The sequence below is a fragment of the Papio anubis genome, chromosome 3, assembly GCF_008728515.1.
Source record: "Papio anubis isolate 15944 chromosome 3, Panubis1.0, whole genome shotgun sequence".
Taxonomy (NCBI): domain Eukaryota; kingdom Metazoa; phylum Chordata; class Mammalia; order Primates; family Cercopithecidae; genus Papio; species Papio anubis.
The window spans coordinates 82,964,088-82,985,336 of NC_044978.1; the positions used below are offsets into that span (position 1 = coordinate 82,964,088).

The 21,249-nt window shown below is 37.0% G+C and overlaps 1 protein-coding gene across 5 annotated transcripts in view; it reads left to right on the forward strand.

The window, feature by feature from the left end:
- TBCK (TBC1 domain containing kinase) overlaps nt 1–21,249 on the forward strand; it is a 237,214-nt gene that overhangs the window by 158,724 nt on the left and 57,241 nt on the right. For all 5 annotated transcript variants that reach the window (XR_002522144.2, XM_009207317.4, XM_009207318.4 and 2 more), the window contains one exon: nt 16,720–16,895. Coding sequence is in view for 4 of the 5 variants with exons in the window: in XM_009207317.4 (XP_009205581.4) it covers nt 16,720–16,895 (176 nt within the window). In the remaining variant the exon portion in view is untranslated. The remainder of the gene's footprint in view (nt 1–16,719; nt 16,896–21,249) is intronic.

Here is a 21,249-nt window from a genome sequence, read left to right on the forward strand (position 1 = left end):
TCTCTAATCACTGAAAACAAAAATCTGTCTCTACTTTTCTTTGTATTTCATATTCATGTACACTGTCTCTCTTCTGCTTGAGGGGAAGAGATTCTCTCTAGTGTAAGAGCTATACTATGCAGCTTTCAGAGTATGACAGTTATTTCAAACTCCACATCAGATGCTGTATTTCTAAATTTTATGAATAGAAACCTCTTCCTGTTTACTCTAAAACTAAGAGGGAGAAGTGAAAACATGAAAATGTCACTGAGACAATTTATTGTTTTAAGTATATGGATAAAAATGATATTTGTAGATTGATAGATTTTGAAGGTAACTTTTCTTTGTTAAAATTCCTTTGAGAGTGATAGTCTGTGCCATTTACAAAGCCTGTACCTCCTCTTGCAGGAGCTTGAAATAGCACTAAGAAAGCAGAGTCTGTTTATTGTAAACATTTGGAAAAATGAGAATTGATTAATATTACCCTAAAAATCTCAACTTTTATGTTTTTATAAGCCTTATTAATATTACACAGTTTAAGATTTTTCTCAGCATTATATAGATTGCCTGCCAAAATTGGGATATTTGCCAATTTTTTTTCTTTAAATTGTTTATCCTTTCTCATAACCTAAACTGCAATTTCTATGCTGATCATTCCAAGAATATGATATTCTAACCATGACTTCTTCCAAATGCCACTTTTTATCTCTAACTGCATCTTTGACAGTGACAAGTGAACTTGAGACCCTGTACCATCTCAGTTTCACATACCTAGATTTAAACATACCTTCCTTTTATCTGTCATCTGTCACTGTTAATATCTTTTTTCCTAATCAACCATGTTCAAAACTTAAGAGCCATTATTTACTCATCCTTGACCTTTAACTCCTGTATATTTTCTCCTTCTATATTTTCCTATACAGCCTCTCATATATCTGTCTTTCTTTATCGTTTCATTAATCCAACCAATTTTACTGAATAACTACTGAGTTCCAGGCTCTCTGCTGGGCAATGGAGGTATGAAACAAGTCTAAGCCTCTGTTTTCAAGGAGCTCATGGTATATTGAAAGAGACCAGGGGCAGTGATTTATAGAGTAGGGGCTATAAACCTGAGAAACTTTGATTGGCTATTTGTGAACTAAACTTCACAAAATTAAATTAGAATTCAAATTAAAATAGGATGCTGACTGAAATTTCTACATCATTCATACCAGGTTAAGTTGGTGGGGGAGGAGGGGAATGAAAAGACTTTAAATGAGAGGATTTCTTTAGCTACCTCCTAAAGGTAGAACCAGTGCCTTAGAAATAGAATCGAAGTACCTTCCCAATTTCACACAGAATACTATACTTGAAAACCCCCAGTTATTTATATAGTAAACTGCTATTCATCCTTTTAATCTCCACTGAAATATTACCTTTTCAAAGAAACGTTCCCCAATTTTCCACTTTTTTTCTGGCCAAATGAACTACTCCTGTATCATGACAGAAACCAAGTTGCAGTGAGTTCAGGAGACAATGTGAAGGAGAAAATAGAGAAGAAAAGGAGGTAGAGAGGTAGTAGCTTGGGAGTGATTCACTCCTTGAAGAGTAGTTTTATTATTTATTGTTTTAATTTACCTTCTGTTTACTGTAGATAGGATAGAATTGCATGTATTTGGCCAGGCGCGGTGGCTCACGCCTGTAATCCCAGCACTTTAGGAGGCCGAGGCAGGCGGATCATGAGGTCAGGAGATCGAGACCATCCTGGCTAACATGGTGAAACCCCGTCTCTACTAAAAATACAAAACAAAATCAGCTGGGCGAGGTGGCGGGCGCCTATAGTCCCAGCTACTCAGGAGGCTGAGGCAGGAGAATGGCATGAACCCGGGAGGCGGAGCTTGCAGTGAGCCCAGATTGCGCCACTGCACTCTAGCCTGGGCGACAGAGCAAGACTCTGTCTCAAAAAACAAAAAAACAAAAAAAAAGAAATGCATGTATTTATAGACCAAGGAAAAAAGAAAAGGAAAAACTGAAAGAAAAAAAAAGGAGATAGAGCAAAGCTCTCAATTACCAGTGCCATCACTTAATCTAGATATTAATAAAATTCACTTTCTAGCAAGTCTTTCTCCCTTTAATTTTTCCCATTTCTATTTCATTCTTGGAAAAACAGCCAAATTAATATTCCTAAGATACTGTTATTAGTATGTGACACATTCCTCAAAAAATCCTACGTACATATCTGTAAGTCTGATTTATATCCTCAGACTTCTCTGTCTTTCAGAGATCTCATAATCTGGCTCCTGTCTACCTATGCAATACTATTTTTCTCTGATTCTCAGGATGGATGGTCAACTCAGTGAGACTAGTCTCTCCATTGTCATTTTTACACCCATTGACTTTAAGTTTTATAAGAACAAGTATCTTTGTTTTGTTAATTGAAATATCCCAAGCACTGTGCATGGTACCTAATAGGTATTCAGTAACTATTTATCAAATTATTCTATGCTCCTCCACATCTTTTATAGTAACCCACTTCTACAACAGTCTTCCTTCTCTCTTTTCTTCTTTTCCAAACCCTACTTGGTTTTCCTTACTCAAGTGCCACTTACTCCACCAATATATTACTAACTACTACTGTCCATATTGTGTTTCATTCTTTCCCTGAGTTCTCAAGGTATGTACCTTTGGTTCCATACATGGAATCTTACAAGAGACGCAGGGTAATGATGTGGTTAAGTGCTCATTCTCCAGAGCCAGACCGACCAAATTTGAATCGTGATTCTGTTACTGTTATATTGCCTTTGGCAGGTCCTCTCTGCACCTGAATTTCCTTATCTATAATATGAGTAAAATAATAGAACCTCCCTCAGGATTATTGTAAGACTGAAATGAGTAAGTAAATTTATACAAGTATACATTTATTGTATACAAAATATTTATATATTTTCTATTATTATTGTATACTTTTATTACTAATTCATTCCTGTTAATCTTGCCTTCTCAACTGGATTATGGAGTCTTTGAGGTAGAAATGATATTTCATCTTTCTCAAAATGGCCAGCACAGGCTAGTTCACCAAATATTTGTCAATTAATGATTTACTCAAAATTTAGATGATATTAAGATAATTTTACCGGGAAATTAAAGCTGCTTCATTTGGAATCTAATTTTTAATAACTTATTTTATGTAAAGATCTACAGTCTACCAAGCACTTTAGATTGATTGTACTGTTTGATTCTCACAGTATTTTTGTGAGGTAAATAGGGGAGCAGCATCATTCTCATTTTACAGCTTAGGAAAGAAAAGTCAAGAAGATAGGTGCCTACCCCCCACTCTCTCAGTACTACCATCTCTCTCCCTATTCTCACCTGCTCAGAGAGGTACAAGGTAAATTAATGTCTTCTGCTGAAGTAGACATTCCACTGCAGTGTAGAATGTCACCCACCCCTTATTTTAGGTATACCCAAATCTGTACAATGATTGTCCTGGGAACTACTCCACATTTGCCTTGCAAGGGGAGAATTCGAGTGGCTAAAAATACCTGCTCCTCTAACCTGTAGGTTGGGAATGGAGATACATCGTATCTTGAATATTGTGTTTTCCACAAAGTCAATTCCCCACTTCCCCTAACCTATCTCCTTGTATACGCTAGGAGGAGAAGGGATGCTGGGGTGATAGTCAGAAGCAATAGAGTCACTCTGTCCCTTCTCAGTTAGTCCTTGGACAGCTTTTGTTGGTAGCTTCACTTATAGCAGGCTAGCATATTAGAGCCTTTTAGGGACAACATCACTCAGTATCCTTTGTTTTTTTTTGTTTTTGTTTTTGTTTTTGTTTTTTTGACAAAGTCTCGCTCTGTCACTCAGGCTGGAGTGCAGTGGCGCAATCTCGGCTCACTGCAAGCTCTGCCTCCTGGGTTCATGCCATTCTCCTACTTTAGCCTCCTGAGTAGCTGGGACTACAGACACCTGCCATCACGCCCAGCGAATTCTTTGTATTTTTAGTAGAAATGGGGTTTCACCATGTTAGCCAGGATGGTCTCGATCTCCTGACCTCGTAATCTGCCTGCCTCGGCCTCCCAAAGTGCTGGGATTACAGGCGTGAGCCACTGCACCCGGTCACTCAGCATCCTTTTATACTTACATTCGTTTATCAAACCTTTTAGCACCTTCTCTGGGCAGGATGCTATTATAATTACCATGGAGTATGCAAATGAAATATAAGGAATTTAAGCTTTTGGTGTACCTGGCTCTGTGGTCATTAGCATGTTTCTGTTAATCCAGTTTCCCTCCTAGAAACATTATATGTCACTTTAAAAAAACTGTTTTACTTTTATACGTTGTCCTCAAAACAAAAAGTGTACTGTCATGCTGAAACAAACTATTTAGTTCCTAGTCAGCTTTTTGTTTTGTTTTTGAGATGGAGTCTTGTTCTTGTCACCCAGGCTGGAGTGCAGTGGCATGATCTGCATTTACTGCAACCTCCACCTCCTGGGTTCAAGCAATTATTCTGCCTCAGCCTCCTGAGTAGCTGGGATTACAGGCACCCACCACCATGCCCGGCTAATTTTTGTAGTTTTGGTGGTGAAAGGGTTTCACCATATTGGCCAGGCTGGTCTCAAACTCCGGACTTCAAGTGACCAAGGCCCGCCTTGGCCTCCCAAAGTGCTGAGATTGCAGGCGTGAGCCACCACGCCCAGCCTAAATATTCTTATATGTAGCCAATGGGCCCTTTTCTCTAAATTCTAAATATGTTTTGTGAAAATGTAGATAAGCATCAGTTTATTTAAAAATTTCTTCATGCAAATGGTAGAGTAGGCCTTACCAATGAAACATTTCAGTGAACCTAAAACATTTTTTATTGACTTGTGTATGTTATCTTTTGTGTGTTTTCCAGCCTTGAATGCATGAAAGCCTGTCCTATTTAATGATCTCTTTTTATCATTTTTAGACTTTATCTGTGTTGGTCTGTTCTCAATCTGCTAATAAAGATATACCCAAGACTGAGTAATTTATAAAGGAAAGAGATTTAATTGACTCACAGTTCCATTTGCTGGGAAGGCCTCACAGTCATGGTGGAAAGTGAATGAGGAGCAAAGTCACATCTTACATATCAGCAGGCAAGACCTTGTGCAGGGGAACTCTTACTTATAAAACCATTAAATCTCATAAGACTTATTCACTACCATGAGAACAGTACGGGGGAAAGGACCCCCATGATTCAACTATTTCCACCTGACCCCATCCCCTTCACACTTGGGGATTATTACAGTTCAAGGTGAGATTTGGGTGGGGACACAGCCAAACCATATCTTTCTGTCCCTGGCCCCTCCCAAATCTCATGTCCTCACATTTCAAAACCAATCATGCCTTCCCAACAGTCCTCCAAAGTCTTAACTCATTTCAGCATTAACTCAGAAGTACACAGTCCAAAGTCTCATCTGAGACAAGGCAAGTCCCTTCTGCTTATGAGCCTGTAAAATCAAAAGCATTTCTCAGATACAGTAGGGTACAGGCATTGGGTAAATACACCCATTCCAAAGGGGAGAAATTGGCCAAAACAAAAGGGCCACAGGTCCCATGCAAGTTAAAGCTCCAGTAAGGCAGTCATTAAACTTTAAGTTCCATAATGATCTCCTTTGACTCCATGTCTTACATCCAGGTCACATGATACAAGAGGTGTGCTCCCACAGCCTTGGGCAGCTCTGCCCCTCTGGCATTGTAGGGTACAGCCCCACTCCCAGCTGCTTTCATGAGCTAGCATTGAGTGTCTGTGGTTTTTCTAGGCTCACAGTGCAGGCTGTCAGTGGATCTACCATTCTCGGGTTTGGAGGACTATTGCCCTCTTCTCACAGCTCCATTAGGCAGTGCTCTATAGCTGTTCTCCATGAGAGAGCTCTGCCCCAGCAGCAAACTTTTGCCTGGACATCCAGGTGTCTCAAACATCCCCTGAAATCTAGGCAGATATTTCTAAACCTCAATTCTTGACTTCAGTGCACTTCTGTGCACCACAGGCCCAACACTACATGTAAGCCACCAAGGTTTGGGGCTTGCACCCCCTGAAACAAAGGCTTGAGCTGTACGTTGGCCCCCTTTAGCCAGGGCTGGAGCTGAAGCAGCTGTGATGCAGGGCACCATATCATGAGGCTTCACAGAGCAGTGGGGCCCTGGGCCCCACCCACAAAACCATTTTTTGCTCCTAGGCCTCCAGGCCTGTGATAGGATGGGCTGCTGTGAAGGTCTCCTGCGTGCCCTGGAGACATTTTCCCCATTGTCTTGATGATCAACATTTGGTCCCTCATTACTTACGCAAATTTCTGCAGCTGGCTTGAATTTCTCCCGAGAAAATTGGTTTTTCTTTTATCACATTGTCATCCTTCAAATTTTTCAAACTTTTGTGCTCTGCTTCCTCTTGAATGCTTTACAACTTGGAAATTTCTCCCACCAGATACCCTAAATCATCTCTATCATATTCACAGTTCCACAGATCTCTAGTGCAGGAGCAAATGCTGCCAGTCACTTTTCATAGCAAGAGTGATCTTTACTCCAGTTCCCAACAGGGTCCTTATCAACATCTGAGACCACCTCAACCTGGACCTTATTTTTCATATGACTATCAGCATTTTGATCAAAGCCATTCAACAAGTCTCTAGGAAGTTCTAAACTTTCCCACCTTTTTCTGTCTTCTTCTGAGCCCTCCAAACTGTTCCATCTTCTGCGTGTTACCCAGTTCCAAACTTGCTTCCACATTTTTGGGCATCTTTACAGCAGCACCACACTCTACTGGTATCAGTTTGTATATTTTTATTCATTTATTTATTTTTTGAGATAGAGTTTTGCTCTTGTTGCCCAGGCTGAAGTGCAGTGATGCGATCCTGGCTCACTGCAACCTCCGTCTCCTGGGTTCAAGCAATTCTCCTGCCTCAGCCTCCCAAGTAGCTGGGATTACAAGCATGAGCCACCACACCCAACTAATTTTTGTATTTGTAGTAGAGATGGGTTTTCTCACTCTTGGTCAGGCTGGTCTCAAACTCCCAACCTCAGGTGATCTGCCTGCCTCGGCCTGCCAAAGTGCTGAGATTACAGGCATAAGCCACTGTGCCTGGGCTACTGTATTAACCTCTTTTCATGCTGCTAATAATGACATACCCCAAACTGGGTAATTTATAAAGGAAACATGTTTAATTGACTCACAGTTCCACATGGCTCGGGAGGCCTGTCATGGTGGAAGGCAAATGAAGAGCAAAGTCATATCTTACAGGGCGGCAGGCAAGAGCTTGTGCAGGGGACCTCCTATTTACAAAACCATCCGATCTCATGAGACTTATTCACTACCATGAGAACAGTATGGGGGGAACCACCCCCATGATTCAATTACCTCCACCTGGCCCTATCTTTGACATGTGGGGATTATTACAATTCAAGGTGAGATTTGGGTGGGGACACAGCTAGTCCATATCAATCTGAATTTAAAAATAATATTTTTTTTAACATCTCTGCATGTTTTTCAGTGCCAGATCTGATTACCTATTATAAGTATAGTCATGGCTTCTCATTTGGAAAGTCTTTTTACATTGCTGTAAACATTTCATCGGAATTATCTTAAAACAATTAGATTCATAGTTATGAAGTATGGAAGAGAGTTTAATAATGCTGATTGAAAACAAATTGCATATTTTTATGTGTTTATTCAAAAATAGCTCATTAATGAATAAAATCTAAACACAGAAAATGAGGAAGAACAGAAGTAAAATTAATTCCACTACTCAGAAATAACCACTTTTGCAGTTTCTGTGGGTGTAGGTGTGGGTGTGTGTGTGTGGGGGTGTGTGTGTGTGTGTATTTAGCACCAAAGTGGTCCATAATTAACTTATAGTATTGCGGCGTCTTTTTTCCCTTGATAATATATAATATCCCCTTAATAATATATCCTGAACATTTTCTTCATTAGGAAATATTTTTTCTAAACACAGTTTTAATTGGTGAATGGGATTTCTTTACATGGGTTCAGTGCTATTTATTTGTTCTATCCTCTTTTATTATGTATTAACATTTTTGTTTTTCACAATTTAAGAAAAACAGTGTGTTTGATAAATGTTTTTTCTGTGCAACTTCGTATAATCTGTAACTGTCCATAGAACAAATTTCTAAGAAATTTCTAGATTAAAAGATGTGCATATTTTAATACATATTATAAATTTTTCTCTAGAAAGTTTATGTTGATTTATACATTCACTAGGTATCTCTTTCCATCATCAAAAATTAGTACCCTCAAATTAAGATACTTAAAATGAATTTATTGAGAGATTGTAATTACAAGATGGTGCCTTTGAGGGGAAATGAAAGAGATAATGGAATAAATTATGGGTATTAGTTACAGACCTATTACCACCCCTAGTTAAGGGAATAAGTGGTTACCAGAAGATGGATAAGAGAGGCAAGTAGAGAGCACTATCTTGAGAAGCACAGTGACCTTTGATCAAGGGACACAACCAAGCCAATATACTAGGGGAATGAATACTGTGACCTCACTCTCCCCATTGTCTGTACCCATTTTAAAGCCAGAAGATTGAAAGTCCCTCTTGACACAGTCTAAACAGATTGCCACCTAGGACAGAAAGCAAGGTGGAGACCAGTGGAGAGTGAGTCTGGAAGGGCAAACAGAAGATAACCAGAATACTTACCTACTTTTTGTATTTCTATGATTGTAAATACTTCTTTGTATTTCTGTGATTATTAATGAGGTAAAACATTTTTATTACCTATTTATGTTTCTTCTTTTGTCAAGTATATGTTTATATTGCCCCTTCTTTTTTTTAAGCAGGATTTTATTTGTTACAAGAACTCTGTTTATATTAAGGACATCTTAAATTTGTTTTATTCACATACTACTCTTCTTTAAGAATTCATCTTTGCTATACACATAAATGTTTCAAGTCATCAATACTTTTTCTTGTTCTTTTGTGATTTCATTTCTTTGTACTTAAGAAGTGCTTCATCTAGCGCTAAGCCATTATCCTCAGCAAACTAACGCAGGAACAGAAAACCAAACACCGCATGTTCACTTATAAGTGGGAACTAAACAATGAAAACACATGGGCACAGGGAGGGGAACAACACACACTGGGGCCTGCCCAGGGTATGGAGAGAGGGAGAGCATCAGCATAAAGAGCTAATGCATGCAGGGATTAATACCTAGGCGATGGATCAATAGGTGCAGCAAACCACCATGGCACATGTTTCCTATGTAACAAACCTGCATGTCCTGCACATGTATCCCAGAAATTGAAATAAAATAAGTGATTAGTCTATATAAATCATTTTTCTGTCTTATGTAAGATAGAAACACAGTTTTGCTTTCTTCCAGTTAACAAGTTATCCCACTACTATATTCTAAATAATAAAGAATAAAAGAATAGAATGATGCCATTTCCAATCACCCAGTGATTTGACATGACATCGTTTTCTTTTCCAAATATTTATGTGTATTTGAGTCTGCTTCTGTGCATTCCATTATATCCAATTAATCTTTTAGTCTTTCCTGATGCAATATCATACAGTATTAACTTTGTACGGTTTTAATATATGACATTGTTTTATTTATTATTTTCTAATATTTTCTTGGCATTTTTGTCTATTTAGTTTGTCAAATAAACTTCAAATTTTAAGTTTCAAAATAAAAAAAGAAAGATTCATTTTAGGATTTTGATTGCACTTATAATATATATATATAATATATATATATTATAAGTATATTATATACTTATATATAAGTATATTATATATTATATATATAATATATATATATATTACCCTAAGGAAAAACAAAGTTCTTATAATATTGATGCTAGAAATTAGATGCTAGAAAGCATCTAATATCCCCCTCCTCATTTTTTCAAATGTCTTGCATGAAACTATTTCCTTTTCTTTAAATATAAGCTTAATTCTAGGTAGTTTATTTTGGATGAATATTTTGATATAATGAATGTAAGCTTTTGCCTATTATATTTTCTGACTACTGCTGCTATATAGAAAAGCTAATCATTTTGTTGTGTGTATGTTGTAACTAAACCCTAATGAAATTCTTTGCAGTTTTACTGGATTTTCCTTGGATTATTCTGGGTTTTCTAAGACTATATACATCGTGATTTCATTAACTCTGCTTCTAGTGATTCATTGATAAGTAGAATGTCAAATATTTAAGATAAAGAATAGCTGTCTCAAAAAACGTTTCATTATTCTAATTAAGTTTTCTTCTGATATGCGTCTACAATGGGGTTTTCTTTTTCTAAAATTGGGAGTCGATGTGAATTTGTATCACATCTGACCTTATGTAACTTATAGTGGTGATTACATATTTGTATCCTTTGACCAATTAAGTTGATGAACTATATTTAAAATTTTCCTAATATTGAATCATCTTTCATTCCTGAAATATATCCTAAGTCATTTTTATAGAAGTATTAAAAACCACAATTGCATTCAGCCTTTACAGTTTTTAGAGCCTTAAAATCTGTTTTTCTAAGGAATATTGGGGAGGTGTGCATGTACGTGTGTGTGTATAGTGCTATCCTTGTCAGATTTAAATATTAGCTTAAGGCAGCTTCATAAATAAAATGGCCTGGGGCACTTTTCAATATTTTTTTGCCTTTGAGCAGTTATTATATCATGAGAATTCCCTATACTTTGAAAAGGAGATAGAATTGTTTGGAAGAAAATTGTGCTTGTCACCTTTCTTCAACATAATCATTTGAAAACTTTAAAATTTTAGCTATATTTAAAAAGGCCTATTAAGGTTTTCTATGAGTTTTGAACACATACACACACACACACACACAAACGTGAACACACACATGCACACACCTCAGTTTATTCAGGTGTACTTAGGCGTATGAACATATAGATTTTCTGAGGTTTTCTTCTCTTTGGGGAATATTTGGATCAATATTTTTTAATGTATTACTGTAGAATTATACAGAGTATTATATTATTTTTTAAATATTTCTGTATGCTTATATATGTTCTCATAATATGACTGAAAATGAGAAAGGAAAAGAATATAAAAACACAGTTTTTCTGATTTGTAATTTCTCTCCCTGTCACACACACACGCATGCTCACAGTCCATTTACAGATTTTTGAACTTTGTTTTTTGTTTTCCCCAAAATGTCAACTCTAATATTTGTCTGTTTTTCCCTTCATTGATATATTTATTATCATTAAATTATGTTGCCTATTTTCCTAAAGATAGTTTGGGATATTTTGTTTATTTTTGGCCTTCTTTATATTCACGTAACTTCTTTTTTTTTTTTTTTTTTTTTTTTTTTTTTTGAGACAGAGTCTTGCTCTGTCACCAGGCTGGAGGGCAGTAGCACAATCTCAGCTCACTGCAATATCTGCCTCCTGGGTTCCAGCAATTCTCCTGCCTTAGTCTCCCGAGTAGCTGGGATTATAGGCACGTGTCACCACACCCACCTAATTTTTGTATTTTTAGTAGAGATGGGGTTCACCATATTGACCAGTGTGTCTCAATCTCCTGACCTTGTGATCTGTCCGCCTTGGCCTCCCAAAGTGCTGGGAATACAGGCATGAGCCACCATGCCCATCCAACTTCTTTCACTTAGAGCACAGTTTTGAAAGCTTTATATGGTAGCAACTGTCATCTCTAATTTTTCAGTTGAGGAAACAAAAGATGACTTTGTTGACAAATTACTGAGGCAGATGGACATTTTAGTGTTCTTTATTAACCATCATGGTGCTCAGATGCCAGAGAGCATGTGATGACTTGGCATCCCTGAAGAGTTTGTCTGATAATCCAGACATAAGAATTGATTCTGCTCTGCAGAATCATTTAATCATATGTTTTATTCACTCATTCATTCATTTTTCAAATATCCATTGAGTTTTTTTGTGCCAGACCTTGTGCTAACTTTTGGAGATACAAATATGAAAACACATGGAACCTCCATTCAAGGAGACTTATTGTAAGTCAAGTGGAGAAATAGATAATATCTCACAAACAGTAATTACTGTAATAGAGGTATGTCCACACTGTTTTGGTAACATATACATACCTCATAGCACAAAGTTACTCATGAAAAGTAGATGATTTGGAAATACTATTTTATTCCGATATAATCAGTATATATAGCTTAATACTTTCTGTGTGTCAGATAATACACTGTGTCCTGAGGAAAACAAGGTATAAAAATAATTTTTCTCATGTGTGAGAAGCTTTTAGTCTAGTGGGAAATGACCCATCTCATTATAATAAAGATGTATACCAGATACCTGTGAGACATAGAAGAGAAAGGAGTTAAAAAGAAAGGCTTTCTTCACAGAGAAAGTAGTGTTTGAACTGAGATTTGAAAGGCAATCAGGGATTTATTAGATGGACAAGTTGTGGCTTTCTAAGCAGAAGGAACAACATGTGCAAAGGCACAGTGGCATGAAAAGGCAAATACTGTGCTAATGCTAAAGCATAAGGGGCAAGATGGTGAGGGATGAGAAAAGAGGAAAAAGATAAAAATTTACAGAGCACATATCTTATCAGACACCATTCTAAATACTTTATATAGATTTACTCCATAAGTCTTTATCATTGCTTTGTGTTGGAAATATTTCAAATCTAGTTCTTTTGAAATACACTATAAATTATTGTTAACTATAGTCACTCTACTGTGCTATTGAATACTAGAACTTATTCCTTCTGTCTAACTGTATTTCCATATTCATTAACCAGTCTCTCTTCATCCCCATCTCCCACACCACCACCACCTCCACCCCACCACTCTCCCACTATGTCCCGAACCCACCTTGTCCACCTTTCCCAGCAACTACTGTTCTGCTCTCTACTTCCATCAGATCAACTTACTTAGTTTCCATGTACGATTGAGAACATGGAATATTTGCCTTTCTGTGCCTGGCTTATTTCACTTAACATGATGACCTCCAGTGCCATCCATTTTGCTGCAAATGATAGGATTTCATTCTTTTATTTTTTTTTATTTTTATTTTTTTGAGATGGAGTTTCGATCTGTCACCCAGGCTAGAGTGCAGTGGCACAATAAAATAATGGGATTACAAGCATGAACCACTGCACCTGGCCGGATTTCATTCTTTTTTAATGGCTGAATAGTAATTCATTGTGTATATTAATAAATATACATTTTCTTTATTCATCCATTGATAGACATTTAGGTTCTGTATCTTGGCTATTGTGAATAGTGCTGTAATGAACATAGGAGTGCATATTTCTTTGATATCCTCATTTCCTTTCTTTTGGGTATATGCCTAGCAGTGGGATTGCTGGCTGGATCATATGGTGCAACTGTTTTTAGTTTTTTGAGGAATCTCCATACTGTTTTCCAAAGTGGCTATACTAATTTACATTCCCACCAACATAGTACCAGCATTCTCCTTTCTCCACATCCTTGCTAACATCCATGTTTTTTGCCTTTTTGATAACAGCAGTTTTAACCCAGGAGAGATGATACCACATTGTGGTTTTGATTTACATTTCTCTGTTGATTAGTGGTGTTGACCTTTTTTTTTCCCATGTACCTTTTGGCCATTTGCATATTTTTTCCTGAGAAATGTTTATTCAGATCATTTGCCCATTCGTAAATCAGATGATTTTATTATTGCTATTGAGTTCCTTATATATTCTGGTTATTAATCCCTTGTCTGGTGGAGAGTTTGCACATATTTTCTCCCATTCTGTAAGTTGTCTCTTTACTGAGATGTTTTCTTTGCTGTGAAGAAGCTTTTTAGAATGATGTAATTCTATGTCTAGTTATGCTTCTGTTGCCTGTGCTTTTGAGGTCTTATCCAAACAGTCATTTCCCAGACCAATGTCCTGAAGCATTTCCACAATGTTTTCTTCTAGTAGCTTTATAGTTTCAGGTCTTATATTTAAGTCTTTAATTCATCTTTATCTGATTTTTGCATGTAGTAAGAGGGGTCTGGTTTCATTTTTCAGCATATAGATACTCAGTTTTTCTAGTACCATTTATTGAAAAGACTGTCCCTTCCCCTACTGAAAGTTCTTGGCAGCTTTGTCAAGAATCAGTTGGCTGTAAATACATGGATTTATTTCTGGGTGGACATCTAAGCTTAACATGCAGTGTATCTAAAGGCTTTTGGGCAGAAATGATAAATTGATGGACATTTCCAGTGTTGTTTTATAATTATCCTAAATCTTGTCCATTACCCATAAACAAAGTCTCATGAATTTGAAACCCCCATTCACACAAGGAAAATGTGATATAGACACACAATATCTATAATACTAAATAAGACAAAAGTTGTGCAGTTTTACTTTTATGCCTCTAAGTGGAAATTTTAAATGAATAGTAAATTTGCTTATAAAACTATGAAAAACTAAATTCTGTGTTTTTCATATTGTAATTATTTTCTGCATAAAGCAAAGTAGTATAATTTGTTCTAAATTTAATTTACTAATCTCCTAAAATTAATTTGCAGAAGAACTTGTATGCATTAAAGTTCTTTACACATACACATTCATGGAAGTTTAGAACATTTAAATTTGTCAGCAGTTCCTCTCCTTCTCTTCTTACCATTTCATATAGCAATACTCTTTCCTTTGAAAAACTCCTCCCATATGATGCATTTGATTGGAACCAATGCCGAGGTCAAATCTTTATTTAAATCAGTCAGTTCTTCATAGGAAATACTTTGGACAAATCCTCTTCTTCATTAGTCAGGGCACTCTTTTCACTCAGATGAAACTTCAGTTTGAAATGCCACATTCATCACAAAATGACTAAAAGTGGAACTAGATTAATCAAAAAGTTCTTTATTTTATCTTCATAAATGTATGACTTCATGTGAAGGCTGGAAAAAATACCTGTAGAGACTGCAATCTAATGAAAAAGGAGATGGAAGCATTGATTGTATGGCTTGCTGATTTCAAAACTCTTTAATCTTTCTGAAGCACTTTTAATTTCAGGATGTTTAAGTAGCTTTAATTCTTAATATTAAAAAATTAAGATGCTTAATGCCTATTTTTTATTGAAAGCCATAACCCCATAAAGCTTAGCAATTTCCATTTCTATTTGAAAGTTAATGAAATGAGAGAACAAGCACTTTACCACTGAATAATTCAGAGTACAACTGAGGAGACCCACGGGGTGAGAGCTGACATCAAACTCCAATTGAAAACCATTTTTTAAAAATAAATCTGTCTGGTAAATGATTTGTATGGTTTATTTTTTCTTACCTAGAAATTCTAAAATGGACATTCTAAGTGTAGAATTCCACAATGCAACTGAGAAAATGAGTAAATGAGATAAGTATTAGACTATTTTGATAACTTATGAAACATATAAATGAAAACTTTTTTGACTCCTTATATTTTAATTACTTGAATTTTTTAAGTGTTTAAATTCTCAAGTCATGTCACGTAAGATTTCAAGAGATCACTAGTGCTCAATAAATTTGTGTTGAATTTAGTTGTGTTGTATTGCATTGCCTATTATGGGGGAAGGCTCATCCTTCTTTCTGCTAAGAAACAGAGAATAATTGTAAACAGGCCTTAGTCTGAATCATTTTTATGCCATGTCATAGACACAAACCAGTGGATGGATTTGATAGCCTGGAGTCTTGAGTTTACCTCCTTCACAGTTAAGACACATTGTTAGTTTGGTTTACTATTTAAGAAATCATTAGGATGCTCTTTATTCATCTCTGAGAATCAAGTTTCCACTCAACCATTTATATATAACATAAATTATATTATAAAAGTCCAATACATGTATTAGAACCAGTTTCTTTAATTACTATATATGCCTAATTACAGTGCAATTTCTCATATTACCTGAGTTAAAATTAATACATTTCAAAACAACAGTAATTTATATTTAAAGAAAAGTGAAATGTACTTAAAAGAGCTGTTTTTTCTAAAGACACAGCACTCTCATAAAGAAAACTTTGCCTCATCTCTTTCTACATGTTTGAGTCAGTCAAAACATGTAGTCAAAACATGAGCAGTAAGTCAAAACAATAATGCTTTCCTATAGGTGTAAATAATAAAGAAGTAAACCTCAATAGTAAAGAATCAGTTACGCTAGCGGTCCCCAGCCATTTTGGCACCAGGGACTGTTTTCCTGGAAGACAGTGTTTCCATGGACTGGGTTTGGGGTTGGGGGGATGGTTTCAGGATGAATCAAGCACATTACATTTATCATGCACTTTATTTGTATTATTATTACATTGTAATATAAAATGAAATAATTATACATCTTACCATAAGGTAGAATCAGTGGGAGCCCTGAGCTTGTTTTACTGCAACTAGATGGTCCTATCTGGAGGTGATGGGAGACAGTGACAGATCATCAAGCATTAGACTCTCATAAAGAGCATGCAACCTAGACCCCTCACATATGCAGTTCACAACAGCGTTTGTACTCCTATGAAAATCTAATTCCACCACTGATCTGACAGGAGGCAGAGCTCAGACGGTAATGGAGCAATGGGGAGCAACTGTAAATACAGATGCAACTTTGCTGACTCGCTTGCCGCTCACTTCCTGCTGTGTAGCCCAGTCTCTAACAGGCCATGGACCAGTACCAGTCCATGGCCTGGGGGCTGGAGACCACTGAATTACACAATAGACTGAAAATTAGATAGTTTCCTCTTCTCTTATATGCTGTATTCTTTGGTATCAAGATATTCTATTACTGGGGATAATCTGTTTTTCTATGATATTCTCAATATTTTTTTGTTTGTACATTTTTTTTTCAGTCAAGAGAATCCATCCCATTAAATGACCTAAAGTCAGAAGTATCACCACGGATTTCAGCAGAGGACCTGATTGACTTGTGTGAGCTCACAATGACAGGCCACTTCAAAACACCCACCAAGAAAACAAAGTCCAGTAAACCAAAGCTCCTGGTGGTTGACATCCGGAACAGTGAAGAGTATCCTTTCCATATGCTGTTTTAAAGGGTGGTACTGCTTATTTGTATTGCATCCTTTCATTTAAATGGTGCGTGGTTAAAAAAAAAATTCTGGGATTCTTCTGAATTTAAGTAGTTAAATTACTCTCAAACTGGATGTCAGAATGGTCTTACATAAGGTTTTATAAGATAACATTACATGCCAGAGACCTTATGATATTTTCCAAACACCACCAGAATATTAGAATATTTTCTTGCTTTTTGTGTTTCTCTAGTGTATATTGCTATTCTTGAAGGCATTTGAATCCTTCATGCTATAGATAGGAATTGTGGCAAAGATGAAGAGTAAGTATACACCTGTTCTACCTCATAGCCTAGAGAAAAAGTTTGCTACATCTCAACATTGACCTTGTGTTCATTATAATTTTCAAAACACTGGCTTATATAGAACATGTATTTTTACTAACTGCAAAGTGTTATTTGCAAAGATTTTACTATTGAACATACTGTAACAGCCAGTGGGTTTCATTGGCATTGGAGTATGAACAGTTACAAAAAGTAACAGCTCAGTCTCCTCTTCTTTTATTTTCATTCTCTTCAAATTCTTTGATTGTGTATTTTCGAGAATCTAGATAAATGATTTTCACTTTGTTTAAAAACAGAGCAAGTCTTAAAATCTTTCTTAGAAACTCAATATATAAAATGTAAATGAATTTTATTATAACTAATTTGCTTCATAAGTTCAAATTTATAGCATTTACTAACTATAAATGCTATAAAGGAGGGTTAGCAGGTTAATGGTTTCTTATATGCTAAAATTGGCATATACAGGTTGAGTATCCTGTGTCCAAAATGTTTGTGACAGTATTTCAGGTTTCATATTTTTTAGGATTTTGGAATATTTCCATTATATATATACTTACCAGTTCAGAATATCTAATCCAAAAGGCTCTAATGAGCATTTCCTTTGAGCCTAATGTTGTTACTCAAAAAGTTTGATTTTGGAGCATTTCAGATTTTATAGTTTTGGATTAAGGCTACTCAATCAGCAATAAGTTTTCATGTTCATATTTTCAATTCCAATTTTTGAAATGAGATTCAAATTATAATTTACAGACTTTATTAATTCATAAAATCTTTGGTTTCTGAAAGTACAATTTGAGAGCCCACAATTTCAAAGATATATTCTCATCATTTTGTGAAAAGTTGCTACTTTCTATTTTTCTGAGTTTGGAGATAGTGTAAATGTTGATCTCCCTGATTGTTAGGGTTTCAGCAATACTGGAAATTCTTTGCAGAGTGGATGAGTGGACTCCCAAAAGAGGCATTAAATTCTATTTAACTGGTCAAGAACCCATAGTCTAAAAGTTCTTCTGACTTTATACTTCAAGAGTTTAGAATCTGTTTAATGTTTTCTAACTTTTTAATTTGTATTTCTTTTGTTTGAGTCTTTATTCATAGCCATTCTCCCATAAAACCATACAAAATAGCATTATAATATCCTATTTTAATCTTAAAGATAATTCTCCCATTCTGTAGGTTGTCTGTTGCCAGGTCCGACCTGCAGACCCTGGCCAAATGACTGATGTAATAAGAATGCACTCAGACATGGGTGTCCAGTGAAAAAGAGGGCTAGGGGACCTGGCCATTTACAGACCCCGAGGAGGGTGCTATAAAGAGTCAGCAGCTGTGGCCTTGACAAGTTGGTGCTGTAGGCATTTATTTAGTACAGATTTAATAACAAAGGCTTTGAGTCAACACACTTTTGCATAAGTAACATGGTTACTCTGCCCAGAGATAGCAGTCATGTGTGTGGATGATTAAAGGCCAGGTTCCAAGGCCTAAGTAAACTAACTTATCTAGATTAATTCATTTATATTTCTTTGTTATCTAACCTTTGCTCTCAGGCTCTGGATAAGAGGGTTTGGCTACCTTCAGCCGAATCCATTTCCGAAACTTTTGTAAAAGCTCCCTGCCTTCCGAGAAGGTTTGCATCTTTCTACAATTTTTCCCACCACCCTATCTCCTACATCTCCCCCTTTTCTGTTTTTAGCATCAGGTTTTGTTGATTGAAGAGTACAGATGTGTGTAGCAACAACTTTGTCAGGCATGGCAGGCACTGCTCGCATTCCAACTTTGCATCCTAGAATTAGTAAATAATAGAAGGCAAATATGAGCATAATTAGCAACATTCTTTTCCAATTAAGGAGTGACATGTAGTATTACTTGGCACCTTAGTCCAATGTGTGCTGTTATTGAGGAACCCCATTTGGGACATGTCAATCTCTCTTAGCTAAGCAGTTGTGTTGTTAGAAGCTGAGAAGGGGGTGTTTGTTTAAGTAATAGGGCTGAAGAAAGGTGTATCTAAGAGATGAGCCCAATAGAGAGTAGCAGGTGGGGGTTGCAGGTAAAGTGAAAGAGTTAAAAAAGTTAATAAAGCATAGGAAGGAACAAATTATCTGGAGTGAATGGTGTCTGTGTCCAGAGCAGATTTGCTCAGTCTTTTAATTTCTCTTCTTAAGAGTCCTGTCCAGGGCCTGTGTTGTCCCAGGAAGCCACATTGTCTGGGGCTGTAGGTCCTGTAGGGTCATTTTCTTTATTTCTGGTACTGGGTTGTGTCCTAGCCATGCTATGGTAAGGTTTCATATGTCGTGCTGGAATCCAAAGAGGACCTGAGGGGGTGTGAACACAAACATATCCTCTCCCCCATGTTAACAATTCATTTGGACCACACCATACATTACTGTTTACATCTTTCCATAAAACTGCAGATTTTATGTCTTGAGAGGTTTTAGCAAAGTGCTTTTCTACAGCTGATTGAAATTTATCATCTAAATTTTTTAAATTAAGGGTAAATAAGGCTTGTGCTAATAGTGTTGCAGGGTCCTTACTCATATTCCCCCTTTTTTGTTTTCTGAGCATATTTTTAAGGGCAGAGGGGGTACGTTCTACTATGGCCTCTCCTTGGGGGTTATATGGGATGCCTGTGGAATATTGGATAGTCCACTGTGACAAAATCGTTGAAATTGTGAGCTGGCATAAGCCAGACCATTATCAGTTTTAATTTTTTTTTTTTTTTTTTTTTTTTTTTTTTTTGAGACGGAGTCTTGCTCTGTCGCCCAGGCTGGGGTGCAGTGGCGGGATCTCAGCTCACTGCAAGCTCCACCTCCCAGGTTTACGCCATTCTCCTACCTCAGCCTCCCGAGTAGCTGGGACTACAGGCGCCCGCCAACCCGCCCGGCTAGTTTTTTTTGCATTTTTTTTAGTAGAGACGGGGTTTCACCGTGTTAGCCAGGATGGTCTCGATCTCCTGACCTTGTGATCCGTCCGTCTCGGCCTCCCAAAGTGCTGGGATTACAGGCTTGAGCCACCGCGCCCGGCCTCAGTTTTAATTTTTGTAGGCTGCCCCATAAATGCAAAAGTTAAAAGAAGATGTTTAATGACATATCGGGTGGACTCTCCAGGAAAGGCATGAGCGCTAATTGAGAATAGTTTTTAATGGATACATGTACATATCTTAGTTTTTCAAATTCAGGCACATGTGTAACACATCTGTTTGCCATAACTGATGAGGTTCTAGTCCTCTAGGGTTAACACCTGTAGAAGGAGGGATATACCTGTGAGCCAGCAATCTGGGCATTGCTGGGTAATTTGTTTAGCTAGTCTCTGGGTAAGTTGAAATTGCTTCAATAAGTTTCTCCAGTTTTGGTGAAAAAAATGATGCAATTGGGTGGCGTGGTCAAGCAGTGATGTTCTAACTTGTAGGTCTGCTTAATCATTGCCATAAGCCAGTGGGCCAGGCAGCGAGCTGTGGGCTCAAATATGTGTGATAAAAATAGGATGTGTATATTGATCTAGCAAATGCTGAAGTCGGAGAAAAAGTGCATACAGGCTGGGCTCCAAGGTGGACTTAATGAGGGCTGTCTCAAGTTTCTGCAATAAACAGAGTAAGCAGACTCACTAACAATATTGATGAGCTGAACGGAAAAAGTTTCCAAGGCCAATAGTAAGGCTCCAACCTCAGCTCTCTGAGTGCTAGTAAATCCAGAACAAGTGAGGGAATTATGTGGTCTCCACCAGACAGCCTCTTTTCCATGTTTACCAGAGCCATCAGTAAACAGTGTTAAAGCATTAGGTATGGGGGATTGAACTATTTTAGTAGGCAAAACCACAGAAGTACAAGATAAGAACTAAAGGAGTTTGTCAGCAGGAAGGGCATGCTCTATATGGCCTTTGTAATCAGAGAGTGCTATTTGCGGGTCCATAGATAAGGCAATACTGCCTTGAATTGCTTTTTACTTAAAGGAATCCTGATGATATCAGGGTCATAACCTAGCAACTGATTGCATCGTCTGCAGCCTGAATAGATGACTTC